The sequence below is a fragment of the Zootoca vivipara genome, chromosome 11 (genome assembly GCF_965207765.1).
Source record: "Zootoca vivipara chromosome 11, rZooViv2.hap1.1, whole genome shotgun sequence".
Classification (NCBI taxonomy): domain Eukaryota; kingdom Metazoa; phylum Chordata; class Lepidosauria; order Squamata; family Lacertidae; genus Zootoca; species Zootoca vivipara.
In genome coordinates, this window is record NC_142594.1 from 20,520,072 (window position 1) to 20,541,986 (window position 21,915).

General features: G+C 43.6%; 1 protein-coding gene across 19 annotated transcripts in view; it reads left to right on the forward strand.

The window, feature by feature from the left end:
• The window catches only part of TBC1D5 (TBC1 domain family member 5), a 247,210-nt gene extending 242,060 nt beyond the window's left edge, over positions 1-5,150 (forward strand). For all 19 annotated transcript variants that reach the window (XM_088654079.1, XM_088654076.1, XM_088654084.1 and 16 more), the window contains one exon: positions 1,043-5,150. In XM_088654079.1, coding sequence (XP_088510205.1) covers positions 1,043-1,339 — 297 coding nt within the window. In that variant the 3' untranslated portion in view covers positions 1,340-5,150. The remainder of the gene's footprint in view (positions 1-1,042) is intronic.
• Positions 5,151-21,915: the final 16,765 nt, after the last annotated feature.

The window sequence follows — 21,915 nt, forward strand, 5'->3', positions numbered from 1 at the left end:
TAGAAATGCAATCGTTCAATCAATAAAAGATAGCAGAAATTCATTTTGTGATTTTTACACAGGACATTACCCCCCCCCCCCAATGGATAGCTAAAGGGAGGCACACACATGAACCCATAAAGCTTGTAGACCTGTTTAAAACCTAGTATCAGGAGGGCTTGCTTACTTTAGTGCATGATGGAAATAACTTTCATCCTACTAGAAGATACTCATCAGGAAAAAATGTTCGAAGAAGCCATATGGCACTGGGTGTAAGGTTGTTAACTTTCAAAGCTACTGGAAGTATAATTCTGTCATATTCCATTTATTCAGTAGCAGCAGCAGATGGGAGAAAACATGCTTCATATCACTATGAGTTTTTCTAAACCAAAACTGGCAGAGGAAGGAGTGGGGAGATATTTCACCTCTGAAAATAGCAGCGTCAGAAAAAAAAAAGCTAGCATGTTGCAAAGGATGCTGCAGGGAGATATATCTATATATGGCTTGAGAAACTAATTACATATAAATTTAGAGATTTCGTTTTAAAATGTGTAATGGAGTTATTTTAAGATATATTTTTTGCAATGCTGTAGTTAAGAGTCAAGTTGTATTAACGGTTCGCGCTTTGGGAGTCACCAAGAGCCGCTTCTCGTGTGACATTTTTTCTGCACAGAGATAACTGAAATGTACAGGATCATTGTAAAGAATGTGCAGTTGCTAATGTGTTGGGAAACCGACAGCACAACTTTGGCGGGAGGGAGAATTGCATATGCTCTGAATGGCTTCAGTCCTGTGCATGCTTATGATAGGGGACACCTTGACCCTATAAACCCACTCATCCTTTATAATCTGTAGGAGAGACCCTGCTTAAAGAGTTCCCAACTAGGACCCCCTTTATATGTGCCTTTACTGGTGTGTACCTTTACACGGGAACGATGGTGGAGGCAACGGCAGCCACGCCTGTAAAGGTATGTGCTAGCTGTGATGATGGATGCAATAGGCGTGGTATTTAAAAATGGATTTTCTGACATGCTTGCCTGTTCAAAATTCTTTTGTTTCATAGGCTGTGGCCGATTTGAGTGGAAACTCTGCCAACAAGCACATGGATGACTATATTCTACTTTCCAAAGAGGAGGGACGGAATGTTTGTCCTGCTGCGGAGCATGTGCAGACTGTGCCAACCTGCAAGGATGTGACCACCAAGAGTGAGGTCCCATGTCACTCTTCTTTAGCCTTTTCTGATCCATTGATGGGGTCCATATCTGCCTCTTCTAGTAACCTCAGTTCCAGCCCTGATGACGACAGCAGCAGCAACAGCAAGGATTCTGATTTCACCATTGTTAGCCCCTTGGAAATTTAAGTCAGCCTGTGAGGTCAGCTGTGGCACATTGACATGTGCACCTGACACTTAATGGGACTGGGAAACTCATAAAACCAGAGCACAGATGTGGTAAAGGCAGTCCTTTTTCAGCAAGGAAATCAAGACAACAATTATGTAATGATTGCCTTTAAAACATGCACACGTGCATCTCAAGATCTAATGTATATTAAAGGTACTCGTAGGTTTACTTTGTTAGCAACTTCTTGGAATATTGAAGTAGTAGTAGCTCATAGTCACTCATCATGTAGAATAACATGAAGTATATAATCTCGTGGGTAGACAGGTGAGCATCTTTTCCAAATGTGGGGAAAGCAAATGAGCATCAGCTTGGATCCTGGCAGATTTATTTGGTCTCAGGAGAGAGCGGGGGTACTCTTCCTCAAAACATGGCAGCTAGAAAATCTGAAAAGTAAAGGTTTCAGAATTGCATCTCAGACACTAAGACAATTGGCTGGCCTCCTGAACCATTTCCTGAAAGAAAAATAACATGTTGAATTTACATACAGCAGAAACCACTAACTGCTGTTCCTATCATGCAAAAAATTTCCTCGTAAAGTAATACAAATTAGGTGCACATTACGGTAGTTGCTTTGAAACATTTAGACTTTAGTCTCCACTAGATATAAACTTGTCTCCCGATGAATAAATTGTATTGTTGTATATTATAGCCTGGAACATATTTTTATAGCTATTTCAGGACATCCACAATCCCCTCAGGCCCAGGACCAAGGCTCATTGTAGGGTCATAATGCAGCAGTGTTCCTTAGCCATGTAGAAACAGTTCCCTGGTACTCATTTTTTAAATTTAATTTAATATGAGTGCACATGATTATGTATACATCACCACATGGAAGGGCAACAAGATTCCTCGTGCTTTTTTATACCAAGGATGTCATCTTTCACTCTAGCGCAAATTTCTCTCACAATCTTAAGAGTAGGCTAAAATATTTCCCAAGGCTGCTTCTGGCCTTGGGATCAACTGATATGTCAGTGTCCATAACAAGTACATAGTAAATAATGCTGATAGAGTAGTGGCTATGTTCCTTTCTAGCTTTTAAGAGTGTAAGTTCTCAAAGTAGCTCTTCCTCTGAATCTCACACCCAGCATGGCCAATTTGAGAATAACCAGATGGTAACTGCAGAGAAGAGCTAAAAATCAGGGAAGCACAGGTCTGAGCGATTTTCCCATGGACCTGCTCCTTTCCCAGGGAATACCCACCCTTTAGCTCTAAATCAGAACAAACAGAAATCCATGGAAAAACCCAATTGCTGTTTTCTCCAGTTGAGCGCTAAATAGTGGTTTCCCCCAGGAAAAAGTAGCAGGACAACAGGAAGTATGCATAAGCCCAGAGACATAATTCTGTTCTCAAAAGGCTTCTTCCTTTCCCTGGCAGCCAGTGCTAAACAGTATATGCGGCATTGCTCTAGATTACACTGACTAATATCACTAAGCCAGGGGGAGAATTTGGGTTTATTGAGATTAATAGCCCCAAGTGTCTAACCTGTTGGGGATCTTTCACCTTAGCAATACATTGGTGTTGAACAGACTGAATTTCAGAAAGCTTCTGGCTTGCAGGTTGAACACAATAAAACTCAAGGGATGGGTGGGTGCTTGGGTGTCCAGATATGCCCACCCATGCATTTCTGTATGCAAATATGCCATGATAGGGTTTCTCCGGATCCCATCAAGAGAGAGGCAATGGTTCAATGATGTCAGCCTCCAAAAAGACCTAATTAGCCACTAATCTGGTCTCTCTCTTTTTAACTGCATTTGGAAAGGAAACCTCTTAGCCGTGAAATGTGTAACCCATTAGGGAAGGAGTTTTTACTAAGGGTGTTGTGCTTCATTATATATAATTATCTCTAGGTTCCTTTGGAGGTAACAAACAAACAAAAGTCGCTAATATTAATGCAGCGCATTCCGCCACCCCCCTCCCCCTCCCCAAAACCCTGTTCTGTAGAAAGATATTTTGGTTCTGGTGAAAGATATTTTCAAAGATTTATCTCAAAGTAAGACACTTTGCTTGTATGCTTTAGTTTTCTTTTCCAGACAGACACACACAGAGTATAACCACCGTCATGTAATGCAGTTGCATGGTAAGTGATAGGGCATGAAGATGTTAATGGTGATTAATTGCAGTTGTAACTTACATTAAGAATACTTCTACCCCTCCATCTGCAGCATGAGTCATGCTAAACCAAATTACAACCTGACCCCAAAGCATAAGTGTTACATAACGGATAGCTCTCCTGAGAATATTGCCCCTGTCATTTTGTACAGGGGATTGTGGGGTTGGGAGATGCGAGCGGTGGGAAATTATTACCGTAGATCATATTTTGCCCTGAAGTGAATGGAATAAGATTGTTGGGTGAGTTTGCTCTCCTAGAAGTCAGTTGAGCTAGCAATACAGTGGTACTTTCTCCTAGTTCTGTATCCGTGAATGTTCTGGGCAGATGACCCAAATTAACAGGTAATAGCTATTGAACAGTGGCAGGTTCACATTTACATATTCAGACACTTTCAAGTAATTCTTCACAAGATGATGCCCTTGTGCCTTGTAAAAGTGGGAGTAATACTGAGAGGTTGTGTAAAGAGCTTAATAACAAATGCAGTTTGTGAAGTCATATTGCTGTTCTTCTGCATGCAAGACCTAAAACATACTGTGGTTATGCAAGGTTTCTGTGCCAGCTTAAATCTAGCACTCCTTCTCATTTAAACTTACACAGTAAACCACCTCAGGATTCATCCTTTATGGCCTGTGCAGGCTTTTTTTAGATATAATTTCCTTTGAATTTGTAAGGATGACAAAAATGGATTACATAGCTGGTGATTAATTTTGATCCTTTAAACGTGACTAACCTTTCTGTTTAGATTTGTTTCTGTTATAAAACAGGGGAAAGTGCCATTTGGAGCAAACTGCTTTTTAAAATTGGGAAACCAAGTAAGAGAGAAACTGTAGTATGGTATATCATCTTTCATCATGTGGGGGTGGGGGAGTTCATAGAGGGTTTAGTAATTTTGTTATGATTGACCCTTGCTGTCTACAGATAATTCAGGGATCATATTATTTTTCTTGTCAGAGCTGTCTTAGTGCCATGAAACAATGCAATTTATTTTATTTTTTGCTCTTATCTTGTTGTTGTTTTAAAAAAACATGTTTGCTATAATTAGTATAACTTTACTTCCTCAATGCCTGTAATTATCTCTGGTTTCAGAAAAAAAAACAGTGCTTTACTGAAGGACAGCAATGAAACCTAAGTAACTCCATTAGAGGAGTCAAAATTGGTAACCCTATGACACAGTCTATCTCAATGCTATACTGGAATTTGCTTTTTTGATAATTCTGGAAGTGCTTGATTTTATATGCATGTCGATCCAGAATGACTACCATAATATTTGGTCATAGTAATCCCATATTGCCTTACATTTGGATTCCTAGATGGTACTTTCCACTTTAAAGTACCAGTTTATTATGTCTTCTAAAATTAACTTACTCATCTTGTTCATGGGTATCAGTAATCTAATAGAAAATAATATGCAGTATAAATGGCTGCTTAGTACTAATATGTGGAACTCTAAAATGTTTTTTTTCAGCCTCTTAGAGTCTCGTCTGATTCTTATCACATCTTCGCCACACGGCTCTTTCAAGTCTGTTGCATGTAATGTCCACATCACTGCATAATGGTTATGGCCATATAGTGACTGGATGTTCATTTTTAGCTGTGGAAATTTGTATCTTTCCTCTAGAAGAATGTCTGACGTACTTTATTAAAGAAAGAACTAACATGCAGACTCTTTGCGTTTCCCCTTGAGTTTTTCTTGCAAAAGTGACGAGTATCCTACATCCTCTCCCTTAAAAAAAAACACAGTTCCCACCCACCTTCATAGAGTTCAGTCTGCTCAAAAGGTAGGAAAATTAAATTTGATCAAGTACTGTCAAGTTATTGTGCCCCCCAGAAGGCACTGCCTCGTGTCCTCCTGTGAGTCAACAATTTGTACAAATATGTGTATGCAAAAGAGAAAGTTAAAAGAATGTTCCTGTACACAAAAGTATGGAAAGAACAATCCATTCTGGCCCATCTCCATACAAATCCTCATTGTTTTGTGTTGAAGAGCAAGATCATAAGGACAATCAACTAGATAGTAAACAAAGACACATTTGGAGCAGAGACCTAACATCTTTGAGTGACAGTAAATGGTGTAAAACTGGGTGACAATGGAACTTCTAGTTTCTCTTCTCCAACCCTTTGCAATCCCTACCCATTTGTTCCAGGGGATTCCCTGAGCCCTGTAGTATAGACTTCAGGGATATGCAAGGGAAGAAAGAAGCAGACTCCCTCTACGTTGGATCTCATCCAGTATATCTTAAGATACAAGTTGTTGAAGCCAGCAGCTGGCAGAACAACTCAACTATAGCAGCTTTGCCGTTGGGCAGATGCGAAGAAGCTCCATGGACCACTCGTAGAGTTGGAAAGGATCATCTAGTCCAACCCCCCTGCAGTGCAGGAATCACAGCTGAAGAATCCCCAACAGATGGTCATCTAACCTCTTGTTTAAAAACCTCCAATGAAGGATAATCTACCACCTTCCCAGGTAATTGATGTTAAATTATTATTCAAGCTTTACAAACCCGGTTATAAACCTGGTTTCAAATTTTGGTTAATAGAAGAAATAATTAGTGCAGTGTAAAAGTAATAGTACCACCATGGGCAAAGTGCTCTTTAGAAAGAACCTCATGGAACTCAGGCAGCAGGAAGGAACACGGGATCTCACAGTAAATTCCCAACAACCAAGGTTAGGAGACTGAGAGAATGCCATCCAGCCTGGCTTCATAAGGGATCTTACTGAGTAATGTGTAACACAGGTGGTGTGTGCATTTTCTGCCCTCTTCTATATACACATCCAAGTGAAAAGCATGTTCTAATAATTGTTAAAGACAATCTGCTCCTGGGTGTGATGTCACCACCTGGGTCCCCATGACTCTATCTTCTGCAGTGTGAAGGACAGGAATCCAGATAAGCCTATTTCAGGAAGATTTGGTCGCCAAAATATTTCAGGCCTGTTTTCTGAACTGAGCAATCCGTGTCAAGATTTTGCTGTCTGAGTTTATTTGTTTTCTTCTTCCTTCCTCATTCCTTTTTCCTTTTGTGTCTTGCCTTTTAAAAATTGTAAGCTTGGAGGCAGGGACTGTGTTATTTTGGTTGATCTATTAGCTGCCCTGGGAGTTTTTTCTGTCTGAAAAGGGGCAGATAAATGCTTTGAAGGTATGAATAAATAAAAAATAGATTATTGTTTTCTCGGATTGATTAATGCAGAATTCTTCTAGGGCATGGTGCAGAGTCCCTTGTGTTACACTTTGCAAACCATCTGAGCTCTAAATTAAAGCCTTCTCACAGCTTCCTTCTAATGTAGGCCTGGTGCAATGCAGTAACAACTGTTGGTTTCAGTGCTCCTCTGAAAACAATGGGGTGCTTAAATAGTGGCACAGCCACATTGGTCAGCTTCCTGGCTTTTGAATGTCAGTTGTTGTTGTTTTTTAAGACTACTTTTACTGTTCTTCTGTGCAGGGCTCTCAAGTGTATACTTCATGATTAAACATGAAAGGTGTAATTTCGGAAACCAAACCTGCCTCAATGCAGGATAGTAATCATCCTGCCTACCACAGTATGCTGTTCTCTGGAGGACAATCATCAGGGCTGTTAACTCTCTCATTGTACTTGCTAGCTAAAATTAGGGCCAAACTACACATTATGCAGGAGATCAATGACTGGATCACCTTTTATTCATTCCCTTCCCTTGCCCCCCTCCCTACTAAAATACAGCAGTGGAAGCCTGTCTGGTTTTCTTGTGGGGTGTGTGTGTTAGTAACAGCAAGTCAGGGGCAATTAGCTCATCTCCTTCAGGGTTCTCCTCTTCAAAATCCTTTGCCTAGGCTCCTGCTGGAGTGCACCCAGAGCAAACAGCAACTGGAGGGGTGCTCTCGTCTGGAAAAACAGCAGAGGCGGAAGGGAAAAATTAAACACCTCTTTCCACACCACTGTTCCAAAGAAACCAGCACTGCCCCACTGTGGGTGCACTCCAGTGGAAAAGAGGTTGGGATACCCAGACACAAATCTCCTGTGTAACATGTAGCCTGGCCTTTCGAGGCAAGTGGAAGTCTCTGAGAAGGAAGTGCCTATTGAATTGCGTGTTGTCTACAATAAATTCTAGTGGCACCAACATGTAACATGATAGATGGTCCCAATAACACTTGATCCCGATGCAAGGAGGATAGGGACACCACCTGCTTCAGCTTATCTAGGGCAGTGGCTGAATTAGAAATGCACATGTTCTATTCCTCAGATATGGCAGCCTATTCTGGAATGGCAGTGCCCTGCCAGCAGGTGGCATGGTGGACTGGCACCAGATTTTTTCTATTACTTACATTTCCAAATCAAAATATCCTAGAGCCGGTGCTGCTGGCACTGCAACTGAAACACAACAGTGCAAAAGGCTTGCAATCTCTTCTTACGGTCCATGTTCCACCCATGATCATGGGAGTGGGTGGAATGACCACTAGGCCTGACAGTAATTCCTTGGAGGAATCTGCCTTATACCAGGCAAGGCCATCAGTCTCACCCACTATTGTCAACCCTGACGGGCAGCAGCTTTCCAGGGCCCCACTTTCCTCAAACCTAGTAGACTCTTACCCACCTTTTGAGAAGGAGGTGGGGCAGCTCTAGGACACTGACAGTGCCCTCCTTCCTCCTTCCCAAAGCCCAGCGTCTCACATACCCAGCTTTGGGATGGCAGTGCAAGGGCTGGTGTGTTGGTGTCAAATTTAGGCTTCAGTCCCACTTGCAGGTGCCTGCACACCACAAGGCAGTGTGTGGCCCGTGGGTTCCACACTAGCAGCCCACTTGGTATGAAAAGTTGGACCACCCTGCTTTGGGCCATGTCCAGAAAGACACTAGAGAACGGAAGGTGGCAGGTGTGCCTGGATCACTGGTGTTTGATTTAACTGAGTGCCAGGCTCCTGAACCCCTTTAAATGTGTGAAGGGGGTGGGGGGAGAGAAAAGGGTGTCTGGTGTTCCTAACTTTAGCCCTGTTTCCTGCTTTGTATCAGTCACTATTGCATGCTTCTGGTACTCGTTTGAGGGATCCCCAGGCTTTAAGACTCTGGATTCAGACCGTGAATGCCACTGACTGCAACCGAGCTATGATCCTCCCCATCATAAACAATCTGCTCAGTTGTTGGTAGTAATGTTATATCAAGCCCAAATCCACATGCAGACATTCAAAATAGTGTGAGCACTTCTCATACCCTTTTGCTGGGCAAGAAAGAGGGCTGTTTTCACAACAGATAAATGATGGCCCAGGAAATTAATTTTCTCCCACTTCCTGTAGCACTGCAAATCAGGCTCTTTCTTTTGAGTTTTGTCTGACAACCATCCCCACGGCTCCCAGGAGCGCTTCATATCATCTTTGCATACCATGTGGCAGATTTATTGTATTGCAAATCTTGGCAAAACACATGGGTAGAGATTTAATAATGACAGTAAACACGTTGGGTGCATTTTGCTGTAGCTGTAAATTTAATTTGCATGTGCGTCCAGACTTGGCGCCTTTGTTATCTGACAGAGTTTGGCTCTGTTGTGGATAACATCATTACTGAGAAATCAGTTCAGTTTATAAGCTGAACACACCACAAAGATTCAACTGATGGCAAGGTTCCTTGGGCTTGCAAATTGAATCAGGCCACTCTTGAGAGGAAGAAAAAATATCCAGAAATGGGTTAAAAACCAAATTGTTGTCATCCACGTGCAACAAATGTATGAAATTATGGAGACAAACCAAGTGATGTATTCAAAAGTATTTAAAATAAGGGAGGAAAGTGAGAGCAAGTGTGGTGTAGGAGTGTCAGACTAGGACCTGGGAGACCAGGGTTCAAATCCCCACTTGGCCACAAAGCTCACTGGGTGATTTTGGGCTCATCACTACCTTGCAACCTAACCTACCTCAGAGGGTTGTTGTAAGGCTCAAAAGAGGAAAGAGAGAACCATGGAAGCCTAAATCTATTGGAGAAAAATGTGGGATATATGTGTGTGTAGATAAATACGTTGAGCTTCAGGAGAGGAGTGTTCTGCTTAAAGACATTGCTGATGTTTCAGTTTACTGTTTGTGTAGTCCAGGCATCCCCAAACTGCGGCCCTCCAGATGTTTTGGCCTACAACTCCCATGATCCCTAGCTAACAGGACCAGTGGTCAGGGGTGATGGGAATTGTAGTCCAAAACATCTGGAGGGCTGCAGTTCGGGGATGTCTGATGTAGTCTTTGAACTGTTCTATGTTGCATGTGACCTGCTCGATGGATCTGCTTGCTAAGAAGCAAATACATTGCCTTAGCTTACCCCAAGCATCAGGCCATTTGCTTGATTTCATTATCTTCTTGGAGCAGTCAATGTTTGGTGTACCAAAGTCTTGACAGTTTAGCGCCTCCCAAATTGCCCATGAGAGAATGAGCTGTTTACACTCCCCTGAACAAATTAGTTTTCATCATGATCAGGGCTAATTCCTTGGCATGCCCAAAGCAAAGCAGTCCATGACTCAAGCAGAGCTATTGACCCATGCTGGTTTCTCATTTATTTTGAGACTCTACTGGAGTCTCCTTCAACAAGAGAACTGAAATTGGCCACGTCCCTAGTCTGACCTTACTCATGCATGGCTTGCAAGTATGCACATTTGCCCCTTTCACCCACCATTTACCTCTTTTTTTTCATGTCTTCTGGAAAGATTAGGAGTGATACATGGTGTTCCTGGAAGGCCATATTTGATCTTGGATTCCTGCTATGAAGATTAGGAAGCAGCTTAAACCAAGACAAAACAATTGATGGTTTCTAAAATCAGCCAGCTTGGAAGTCAGCCCAAGAGAGCCCTACCTGCTGAGCTCAGATCAGATGCATGCATTAACGGTTATTAAGGACATTTTGAAATTTAAGTTCCCACTATTTGAAGGTTAAGGCTTACTGTTAATATTTGTCTTGAGCTGGGCCCACTCAGAAAAAGCTTTGCTCATAGGAACTTGGGTTGACACCCTTGGTTTCATACTGAAGCTTGTTAAGCACATTTCTATGCAACAGGCACATTCAATAAGTTAAACTTGATCCCCACCACTACAGCTGGGCAAAATGTGGTCACTTGTATTTTCCATGTCATCCAACTAAACTAGATGGCACTTCAGATACAACTGTGTTCAGAAGCTGAACCACCAGAAGAAGCTGAGTGCTATATAGATTTGGCTCCTCCTACATGAACTGTCTTTCAATCATGTTTGTCACTGGGGGCTCTGTTCTGTGTTCTGTAATCGGTAGGGACATGGGGCAGAGCCTTATCAGTAGGAGCATCCCAACTGCGCATCAAGGAAGTTAGACTGACCCCTTTTTGTTGCATATATTTTTGTTCCCTAATGCTTTTACTTGCATTGTAATTTTATGCTTTCTCTGTGGCTTGAACATCTTTCTTTCTTTTTAAAGTATTGGTGTGGTTTTCTTTTTTACCCATTAACGTTTTTATCACGTTTTCAAGAAGTATTGTTACAGTTGCATAGTTACAGACACAGCTGTGAACCATATGTAATAAAGGAATGAAACCTGTGGGGCTCTTTTTAAAAGCCCAAATGAGAAATGGAAATGTTTTAGACCTACTCAATCAATCAATAAAGCTTGCTTTCTTAAAGCAATGCAACAACAACAAAAATGTTGCAGCGTGGACTGCTCCTGTTTGGAATGTCAGCCAGGTACCCTTTCCCAGGATATTCCATTCCTCTCCCCCTGCTCACCCGCCCAGTAGTCAGCGTTTCACGGCTACTGATCCCACCCACTTTTCAGTGAGCAGGGATGGGGAGGAGGAAATCCCACACAGAATTTATTTCTAAAGATCATTGTGTTTCTGCAAGCCCTAGTTAGTGCGTGTGCTTGGATGGCCCGTGTTGACTCCATACTCAAAATCTTGAGTTTGCTATTGCTATATAGGATTAATTTTCTGGATATGTCTGTTCCACTTAGGGAGCTCTCCTAACTCCTGCTCTGGGATGGCGGGGTGGGTGGGTTTGGATTTGGCAAAGATGTCTTTCTCCCCACAGTACCCCCCCCCCGCCCCAAGGTCATCCAGCTCCACAGAAGCACCCGCTGTGCCCACTGAAGGTGTGGGTGCCATGGGAGCTGGTGGTGTTGGTGTTTCTGCTGGCAGTGGCAAAATGGTGTGGAGTGGAGCAAGCCTGTCACAGGAGCTGCTGGATCCTAGGCTGGCCCAGACCATGCCTCTGCTATGCTTCCTTGGAGGAGTGAGGGGGGGGACACCACCCTTCTCTGCCACTCTGCCACTCCCCAAGTTAGGATCGCTCTGCCCAGCATCTTTTCCTTTTTAAATCTTCCTTCCCCTCCTCCTCTTAATTTAGCTCACAGTTGTATATTAAATTTTCTATTCTTCCTTCTCTCTCTCTCTCTCTCTCTTTTTAAAGGCACCTACTGGCTGCTGGTTGTTGGTTTTTTTGCAAAACGGCGACAGACGAGGCATAATAATGAATTAATACCTTGACACAAATCACAGACTTTCAGCCCTGAAAAGAAACATTCACATGTTGTCCTGACCTCAGTCAGACTACAAATATAGCCAGAATTGCTGGTTACCAAGGCAGTTAAATCTTTAGTTAATGAAAACAAACAGAGGTAGTAATAAGCATGCTGGCACTCAGAATTGTTCAGAGTATTTATAAATGGCACTTGCTGTTTAGTGGCAGGCATAATCGGGGTAATTATCAAGAGCCTTTGCAGAACTCGGAATGAAAAGTTCTTCTGTTTGGGGAACAAATGCAAGCCAAGCCCTCGTTTTTTTCCTGGGCCATAAACATTCAAAGCAGAAAATAGCTGTCATTGCTGCAAAGGCTTGTCCAGACAGCAGCTTCTCCTGTAGTTTGTTGGGCGCTGTAGCTCCATTGGCCAGCTGCTGAGGTCCAAGTGTCCTGGGAGGGTCCCCCTGTTGCTGATGCCAATACCTGTTCGGCCATTCTGCCAACCAGTTCCCCTGCCCATTGGCTTAACTGGCTGCAGCAGCAATAGCAACTGGGTCTGATTACATTTCCCTACACGTCTTCAAGTGCCTGATGTAAACCAAGTGAATCTTGCCACACCCTAAGGATTATCTGCTTGTGATGCAGAGCTGGGCCTTTTTTCTGGTGGCACCAGTGCTGTGAAATACATTCTCTATGAACTAAAACAGTGTTATCATTCTACTGGCTTTTAAAGATACTGTACACCTGTTTGTGTTAGCATTCACTTCATCTCTTCAGTCTTCTGAGTTGTTTTGATGAAATTGTGTTATTGCCTATTTTAACTACTGTATGGTGATTTATATAGAATCATAGACATAGAGCTGGAATGGACCACAAGAGTCAATTACGGTAGTCCCAATTTCATGCAATGCAGGCATCTTTTGCCAAATGTGGGACTTGAACCCACAACCCTGAGATTAAGAATCCCATGCTCTACCAACCGAGCTATCCCAGCTGTAATTTTTATGTTTTGATTGGATTTTTATCGTGCAATTCAATTATGGGTGTTTATATTTTAATGCCTGCACAATTGGTTTTTATACTTGCAAACCGCTTGGAAGCTTATTCTGGCATTAAGTGGTATATAAATTAATAAATAAGACAGTAACGGCAATCGGTATTGGTGTTGGGTAAGCTTCCCCTGTTTTAATGTCTGGTGTTTTATTGCTTTTTTTATTGTAATTATTATCATTAATTCGGTTGGGAGCCGCCTGGAGTGGCTGGGGAAACTCAGCCAGATGGGTGGGGTATAAATAAGTTGTTGTCGTTGTTGTTACAGATGTTACAGTTGTTACAGTGTTGGGCTGAGACAGTGAATAAACCCTCTGCACTCCTTTCTTGCACAAAGGGCAGGCTGTAGCAGGGCTGCACTTTTAGCCCCGGCCCCATCGTCTGGGTTTCCTTGTCCAAATACAATGGCTAAAGCACCAGCCCCTCCTTGCACGTGGGGGTTGTGTGCCATTGGCACACTCACACAACCAACTGCTCTAATTGGGCAGCACCCGCTACATGTGAGGAGGAGCAAGCACCTTGGCTTGGCTTTTGTATGCAGACAACCAAATGCAGTTGCTATGAAAATAAGATCCATTGTTGGGACAGGGTGAAAAGAGTGGCTCCTCTCCAGTCTGCATCCAGGTATCCTCTACATGGAAATACCAAGTGTGTCTGGCTTTAGTTTTTGTGTAATTCTCTCTTTTCTTGAGTGATGCACAAAGGGTGAAGAAAAGAGCTCCAAAAATGGGCCAAGCAGGAAAAAAGGAGGGACGGATTATTCAGGGGCTCACTAGTACAAGAAATTTTTTACTCAACCTGTTGGGGAGTCCAAAGACTCCTCTCTCAAGAGCTTGAAAAACCTGAGAATTCTACAAACCTAGCCAACTGCAAAAACAGCTTGAAATAATATTGGTGCAAAACAGATTTCTCTTTCTCTGCATCTAAGGTAGGGTTACCAGATGTCCCCGTTTCCCGGGGACAGTCCCCAGATTTGCAAATAAATCCCCAGACAAATTCCATCCCCAGAATGTCCCCGGATTTCATCTAATATCCCCAGGGCACGCAGCAGCAGCAGTTTCAGAAGCCTGGAACACTTGGCTCTGGCTGGCTTCAGGAGCTGCTCGGAAGTCCCCATATGATGGTGATGCAGGGGCTCTAAGAAGCAGCTTCCGGGAGGCTGCTTCCACATTCCCTGATCCCAGCAACTAAGCTGTGAAGGGAGGCTTCATGCTGCCAACCGGAGCAGCAGAGCTTGCGTGCAAGCAGGAGAGGGCAGAGATCTCTCAGTTAGGCAACAGGATGCCTCCCTTCCCAGCTGAGGGATCCCCACCCCCTCCTGCTTGCACGCAAGTAGGAATGGGATTGGGGCTGCTCTGATGGGAAGGGAGGCATCGCGCTGCTCGAGCCTCACCACTGCTACCACTCTCGGCCCTCCTTCTCTGCCTTCCATGCCTGACCCACCACGCACTGCTTCACCACCACCACCACCACCGAAGAACCAACAACTCATGGAGAAAGGAGATAGAAGCCTCGGAGGAAGGGGAAACGTGTATGTATGTATGTATGTATGTATGTATGTATGTATGTATGTATGTATGTATGTATTTAAACTGTCCCTGGATTCATTCAAAAAAATCTGGTAACCTTAATCTAAGGTGAGCCTTTGCAATGACCCTTCTGGGCTGCATTGTTTAGACTCCGCTTGCTAGTCCCTGGTTTGCCAATTGGGAGTAGCAGGGATCTCTCGCAGTGTGAATAGCAGGTGTCAGATATGCTGAATCTGGTTAATTAATGCATTTTTGCCTTTTGAGTCAAATTGTACAAATATGTTTTGTTTACCCCTTTTTCTCAGTGCTACCATATATGCTGCGTAGATTACTCATATGGTGAGAGCATCTGGGGCTCTGTGTTGTGTGGTACAGAGAACGGGAATGAACCCGGACTCTCTGCCTCCCTTAACAAACAACAGATGCTGATAAAGCCTCACTGTTTCAACTGTCCATCTACATTGGTCCATGTAGCTCAGTATTGTCCACACTGACTGGCAGCAGCTCTCCAGGTTTTTCAGCCAGGGTTCCTGCCCCCCCCCCCAATCCTGGAGATACCAGAGATCAAACCTGTGACCTCTGCCACTGAGCTGTGGCTCTTCCCATGGCTGCCTTGCTACCAAATGTACTTTTTTCCTGGATCAGGACTTGTGTGAATAGTCATAGAGACTCACAAACCATAATCAATGTTTTCTTTTGTATAGGCATTTCCACATCCTGAAGAAGGTGAACTTCCTTTCAGGAATCCGTAGGGAATTGCTCAACTTTTGTAAGAGCCAAAATAGCACAAACATTTGGAGAACTCTGAGGCTTACAAAAAAATAAATAAATCCTCGCAGTGTTCTGCATCATTGTTTGTATTTGCTTGTCAAACAAGTGCTTGCTTCTTTCTATTTTCTTAGCTAAAAGACGGACACAAGTGTAGAAAATGTGGGTGATGGTGGGGATGGAAGAGTCACACTATAAGAAGAAAGAGACAGCGAGAGACATGAATATTAAGACGCTGTTAGGGCCAAATGCAGTGAAATGTACTTCACAGTCACCTGGTTCACAGGCTCAAGAAAAGAGTCTAGCTAAAGGAAAGCAGAAGGAAATGGTTGCAGGGTGAACTGAAATAACCTGAAGATATCAAAACAAGTAGGTATCTTTACTGCTGTTTTTATCTTGACAATGTTGATTCTACTTATCTGACTGTCCCCAGCCTGTTCTGCCCCTGCCCATTTTTTAATTCTTCGAAATTCCAACTATATTCATTTTCCTAATTACTTACATTCCTGTTATGCTTTCATTCCTGTTAGGTCCTCAGAGCAGTTTATAAAGCACTATTCAGCACGTCGTAGCAGCTGGGAGAATCCCAGAAGAGCAGTGGGCAATTTCTTAAAAAATTCCATTGAAACAGGGTTAACTTGCCATCTGAACTCAGTTGATGAGGTAGATAGTCAGATCTTCTGAAGCAATGAATTCCATTACTTAATTCCTGTTGATGAGATGATCTGGTCCTGCATCCTTGTTCTCACATCTCACAAGGTGGAGGAATAAATAACTAAACATCTCCTAGTTCTACAGGGCTTTGAAGGTAAGGATCAGCATCTTGAATTTACACCAGCAAACAAATTCAGAACCAATGCCACTGATCTAATATCAGTGTTTTGTAACATGGCTGAATAACTTGGGTTACCATCAGCAGCCTCACCAATGCATATTGCACCAATTGACATTTCCAGACATTTTTGAGGACGACCCCAGGTAGTGTTCTAAGTTTTTGGCAGGGGAGTAGGCTGTATGCTGAGACCCTTCTAATTCCCGGCTAGCTTCCTGATAAAGCAATAGGCCATTAAGGAAACAAAGGAAGCAGTTCTGTGCTAGGCCCATAGCTGCCAAGTTTTCCCTTTTCTCGCGAGGAAGCCTATTCAGCATAATGGAATTTCCCTTTAAAAAAGGGAGAACTTGGCAGCTATGGCTAGGCCCCAAGAGGACCTTGCTTCCCCCATAGCTGCTACATTGGACTCAAGCAGAAATCAAGCATGGCTTTGATTCTCTGGCTTCCCAGCCTGTTGCTTTGCTGCCCCAGCTTCAGGCTCACATAACTCTCAACTCTAGCCTTTGTCTTTATTTTTAAGTTAGCTTTAAATATTTGATGAATTATTGTATTTAATATTTTGTTGGAAGCCGCCCAGAATGGCTGGGGAAACCCAGCCAGATGGGTGGGGTATAAATATATTACTATTATTATTATTATTATTATTATTATTATTATTATTATTACAGTGCTACCTCGGTATAAGAACAGTCCGATTTAAGAACAATTTGGTTTACAAACTCCGCAAAACCGGAAATACAGTAGTGTCTCGGTTTTAGAACTTTGCCTCGGTCTAAGAACGGAATCCGGAGGGCACTGGCGGTGGGATGCCTCATTAGGGAAAGCGCGCCTTGGTTTAAGAACGGTTTTGGGTTAAGAACGGACTTCCGGAACAGATTAAGTTCGTAAACCGAGGTACCACTGTATTATTATTATAACCACCAGGCAGCTGAGGAAGGGGGACCCACCCATTTCCCATCAAGCATAGAGCTGTTCCCTTTGTTTCCTTAGGGGTGGCGTGCAACACTATGGCAGTATTTTAATCTGTATTTTAAGTGTCCCGGGTGCTGGGTAACTGGCAAAATTAATACAGTCGTACCTCAGAAGTCGAACACCTTGCGAGACTAATGTTTTGGCTCCTGAACGCTGCAAACCCGGAAGTGAGTGTTCCGGTTTGCGAACGTTCTTTGGAACCCAGATGTCAGACGCGGGTTCTGATTGGCTGCAGGAGCTTCCAGCAGCTAATAGGAAGCTGCGCCTTGATTTCTGAACGTTTTGGAAGTTGAACAGACTTCCAGATGGTTTCTGTTCGACTTCCGAGGTACGACTGTATTCCCAAGTAAAGACTGGAGTTGGCACAGCAGCTGAGGCTGGAAGCACGCTTTCAATTCTGGTTCAAGCTCAGCGTGGAAGAGCCACACTTCAGCAGTATTAATAGGAGCCTAGTTTTGAAAGGGCCAGTGTGTGGCAGCACCTCATTTGTCTCCCTAGAGAAACATGCACGTCAGATTTCAAACCTATAGATGGCAGAGTCTCAGTTCACTATTACCATCTCCCCCATAGCCACATTCTGGAAGCCATTCAAACACCCAAGCATGGAAATACACATTTACGCACGCTGTCTCAATCTGATGGCTTCCTTTCATGCCTACAGGAGCACCTATTTCAAACTGGCTGGCATTTTGTCCAGGGACCACGATAATAGACCGAGCTGCCATTATCTTGTTTGATCAAATCATTACCACCCTACAAAAGAAGAAAACATTTTTTTTCCAGTGCTCCAGCCTTTGTTGTCTGCTGAAAATGCCTCCGTAGGAGATATTGCCATGGGGTGTTTTACACAGACCGTTTGTTAGAGAAAATAGAGGGGGATGTTCCTTTGCAGATTCTAACAAGCAAGATCCAGCATTTAAGAACCCCATTTGTTCCTCTACGAGTCTCTTGTACAAGTGAGAGACTTTCTTTCCTCCCCTTTAAAAGAAGCACCATGATATTAATTAATTTGGACAGAAAATCCTCAGTAGAACAGGTGGAGTCGTTTAGCCATTTGTATGTTAACACTCCTAAGTGAGGAATGTTCCTTTCATGTCTGCTCTTTTTAAAGAAACCAAGTCTTCATCATGCACTTCTGCGACGAGACATAGGAATGTACGCAGAGCCCTGCTGGATCAGACCAAAGGTCCTCTTGCTCCAACATCCTTTTCCCTACAGTGGCTAGTCAAATGCCTCTGGGAAGCTCAGAATTAGGACACAAAGGCAGCAGCTCCCCAGAGTCTGGCATTCAGTGAAATGAGTGCGCGTAAGGTTGCGCATTGCCTTTATGAAGACTAGGCATTACTCTCCATGAATCTATCTAATTCCCTTTTAAAGCCATCTAAGCAAGTAGCCATGACTAAGCCCGTGTAAGAAACGCCATAAACGAATTAGACAGATTTCCCAGAGGTAACAAGTTAATTCAGAACAAAGCCACATGAGTAATAAAAGAGTCCAGAGAAGACTTTTTTCCCCTGAAAGGGGGCCTGCATATTATTGCGAGCTACTTGTGGCCTTGCTCATTGGCTTGGCCCCTAACAATAAATTTAATTGGCAGTCATGGTAAGTTAGGAATAGAAGGTGGTGCTTAGTGGCCAAGGTAAGACCTGAGGCCCGTGTTCTGTCCAGGTGTATTCATGGCAAGTGAGGGAAATAAGGGTGGGTTTGGGGCTTGCCATAAAAGCGCAGCACACCCTTTTGCTGCTGGTTAGAGAAAAATCAGGTTTGCATGGGGAGGAAGAAACTCCAAGCCTAATATAGCCAGTGTGGGTACCTGCTTAGTCATCTTCTGCTCAACCTATATACGGGTAAAAAAAATCCACGACCCTGAACCAGTGCTGACAAGAAGCATGTCATCTGTTAATAGCCTTGGACCCAGGTGGAGACAAACATCACCGTCAAATGAGTGCAATTGATCATGGCATCATAGAGCTGGAAGGGACCCTGGGGGTCATCTAGTCCAACCCCTGCAATGCAGGAATGCTGCCCACAGCCACCATTGGGTGGACTCGAACCACCAACCTTCTGGTTAACAGCCAGATGCACCAACTCACTGCGCCACCTTTCTACAAGGTGTGCATCTTCCTGTGCATCACCCGATACATGCTGAAACCCCGCTGCCTTACTGGATTAGAAGAGCCCTATTCTTAAGGGGATTCAATTCCCAGAGTAGTTTAATAATCCTTCCCAGGGGGCTCTGGGAACTGCAATTCTGTGAGCAGCATAAGAATCTCCTAACAACTCGCAGGCCACTCGTCCCATCACCTCCTGGCAAATAGAAGGGGAAGAAATGGAGGAAGTGAGTGATTTTGCTTTCTTGGGTTCCATAATCATTGCAGATGGTGACAGCAGTCACGATATTAAAAGACGCCTGCTTCTTGGGAGAAAAGCAATGACAAACCTAGACAGCATCTTAAAAAGCAGAGACATCACCTTGCCAACAAAGGTCCACATAGTTAAAATTATGGTTTTCCCAGTAGTGATGTATGGAAGTGAGAGCTGGATCATAAAGAAGGCTGATTGCCGAAGAATTGATGCTTTTGAATTATGGTGCTGGAGGAGACTCTTGAGAGTCCCATGGACTGCAAGAAGATCAAACCTATCCATTCTGAAGGAAATCAGCCCTGAGTGCTCACTGGAAGGACAGATCGTGAAGCTGAGGCTCCAATACTTTGGCCACCACCTCATGAGAAGAGAAGACTCCCTGGAAAAGCCCTGATGTTGGGAAAGCTGGAGGGCACAAGGAGAAGGGGATGACAGAGGACAAGATGGTTAGACAGTGTTCTCGTAGCTACTACCAGTAACATGAGCCAGACCAAACTGCGGGAAGCAGTGGAAGACAGGAGTGCCTGGCGTGCTCTGGTCTATAGGGTCACGAAGTGTTGGACACAACTAAACGACTAAACAACAGCAACAACAACTCTCAGCACCATTAACAAACTACAATTCCCAAGATCCTTTGGGAAAGTAATAACTGCAAAGTGACATGAGAGTGCTTTAAATGGATAGTGTAGACGTGACCTAAGTGTCCTGTATCCCATGGATTCTGCAAAAGGCTGCACTGACCCTTCATACCACAAGGGGAAGCAAAGAGTGTTTACCATTGCATGGATTGCAGAGGTATATAAAGTGATACTCAAGTCCTAGAGGTGGTGTTTGTTTGTTTTACCATAGCGTGTGTGTTTTTTCAAATGTGGCTTTCTGGGAGGAAACGAGGGGCAGCTGTAGTTAGAATAGGTTCTGAACTGGCTATTAGGGAAAGTTGAGGACGATGGATGAGGCCAAACCATAGGAGACTATGATGGTGGAGGTGCAGGTTAGGAACAAAGTTTACCCCTTTCGTTAGGATAATTTTTAAGACACTGCATGAGGTGGGACTCCTAGGCCAGGCTAAGGCCAAATGGGAAAAATGGGTAGAGAGGGAGAGTCTGCTTAACCCTTTCCCCTCCTGTACTTCTTTTTTTAGCACCAAATTGCCCTCAGGCTGCTTTTTGAACTGTGATCAGGGAGGGAAATGCAAGGACCCCAGATGCACTTGACTCCAGTTGTCTTTTGGAGGGAGTGTGGAATGCAGGGGAAAGAATGTACTATATAGCAAGAACCTTAGAGCTGCTCTCCTGGGACAAGAGAGAAGGAATGTAAGCAGCTCCCTTTTGAAGACTGGCTTTCTGCTCCTGTTTCTCCAGCAGCATTAATGTTGTGCCTCTAACATTAAGAACATGAGCTTTTGTTTGCTGTTTGTCCATCAGCAGGACACCAAAAGGAAAGCAGGAAGCTGAAGTCTATAAATATTATCACTTAATTATATGGGGTTTGTATCGATGAGTCTTCACCGCAGGCACCATAACAAACAAAGGGTTTCCTCTTATTGTAGCCATGTGATTTTATTATTTACTGAGAAAAGATAAGAGCTGCTAACTGGAAAGCAGAAGCACTCCTCTCTGATATAACTATTTCCCTCTCCCATTGCCCTGAGTTGCAAGGGCAGCCTTTGTAGAGTTTCTTCCAGTGATGTAGCAATTCTAATGGAGGCTCTCACATGGACTCTGGGAAGCTCTTGCAAGATCTCACGAGAGCCTCCCAGAGCTCAAAAGCTATTTTTGTGCAAGGTTTTCCCAGCATGGAAATAGCTTTTTTTAAGCTCTCCACCGTCACTGCATTTAATTTGTGCAATTTCAATTGGCCAGTCACCAAGTATGCAAAGTTGAAATTGTACAAGTTTAAATGCATGTAAGCTGTGAGTGACCTGTAATCTGTTTACAAATGTGGAACAGGTGCTAAAAGGGGTGCAAAAGCTAGCATATTGTAAGAATCAAAATCTAAAGATGCTTATAAAGCCCATGCGACCAAGCTGCTTGAAAGATCTCCTCTTTTGACAATCTGCCCATCCTTTAAGAACGGATTTTCTGACCCTCTCGCATGTGTCATTTGTAAGGGAAACCTACTGTGCAAGACTTTTGTATTTCAAGAAGATAGGTTGATTGGTCTGTGAGATTATTCCTCCCTGCTTAGTAGCACCTTGGCAACTGACAAGGGTTTGGGGTTTGCTTCACTGCTTGCTTTTACCCAGGCATAAGTAGCAGCAGGATGTGGGAAAACCTGCTGGTGGGCCAGGTGTAGTCTGAGTACCTGCCAGCAAGAATGCAGCTGCAGAGTTGATTAACTGTGCTGGTCCCTGTATATTGGCCTAGTTTGACAGGTGGGATGAATTTGGGTATTAGGCCAGCAAGCATGTAGTCAACAAGAGTCTAGAAGAGCAGAGCTTTTTTCAGTTCCAGCACCTCTCCAGGACGCGCCATTGCCATTCTTACAGGAC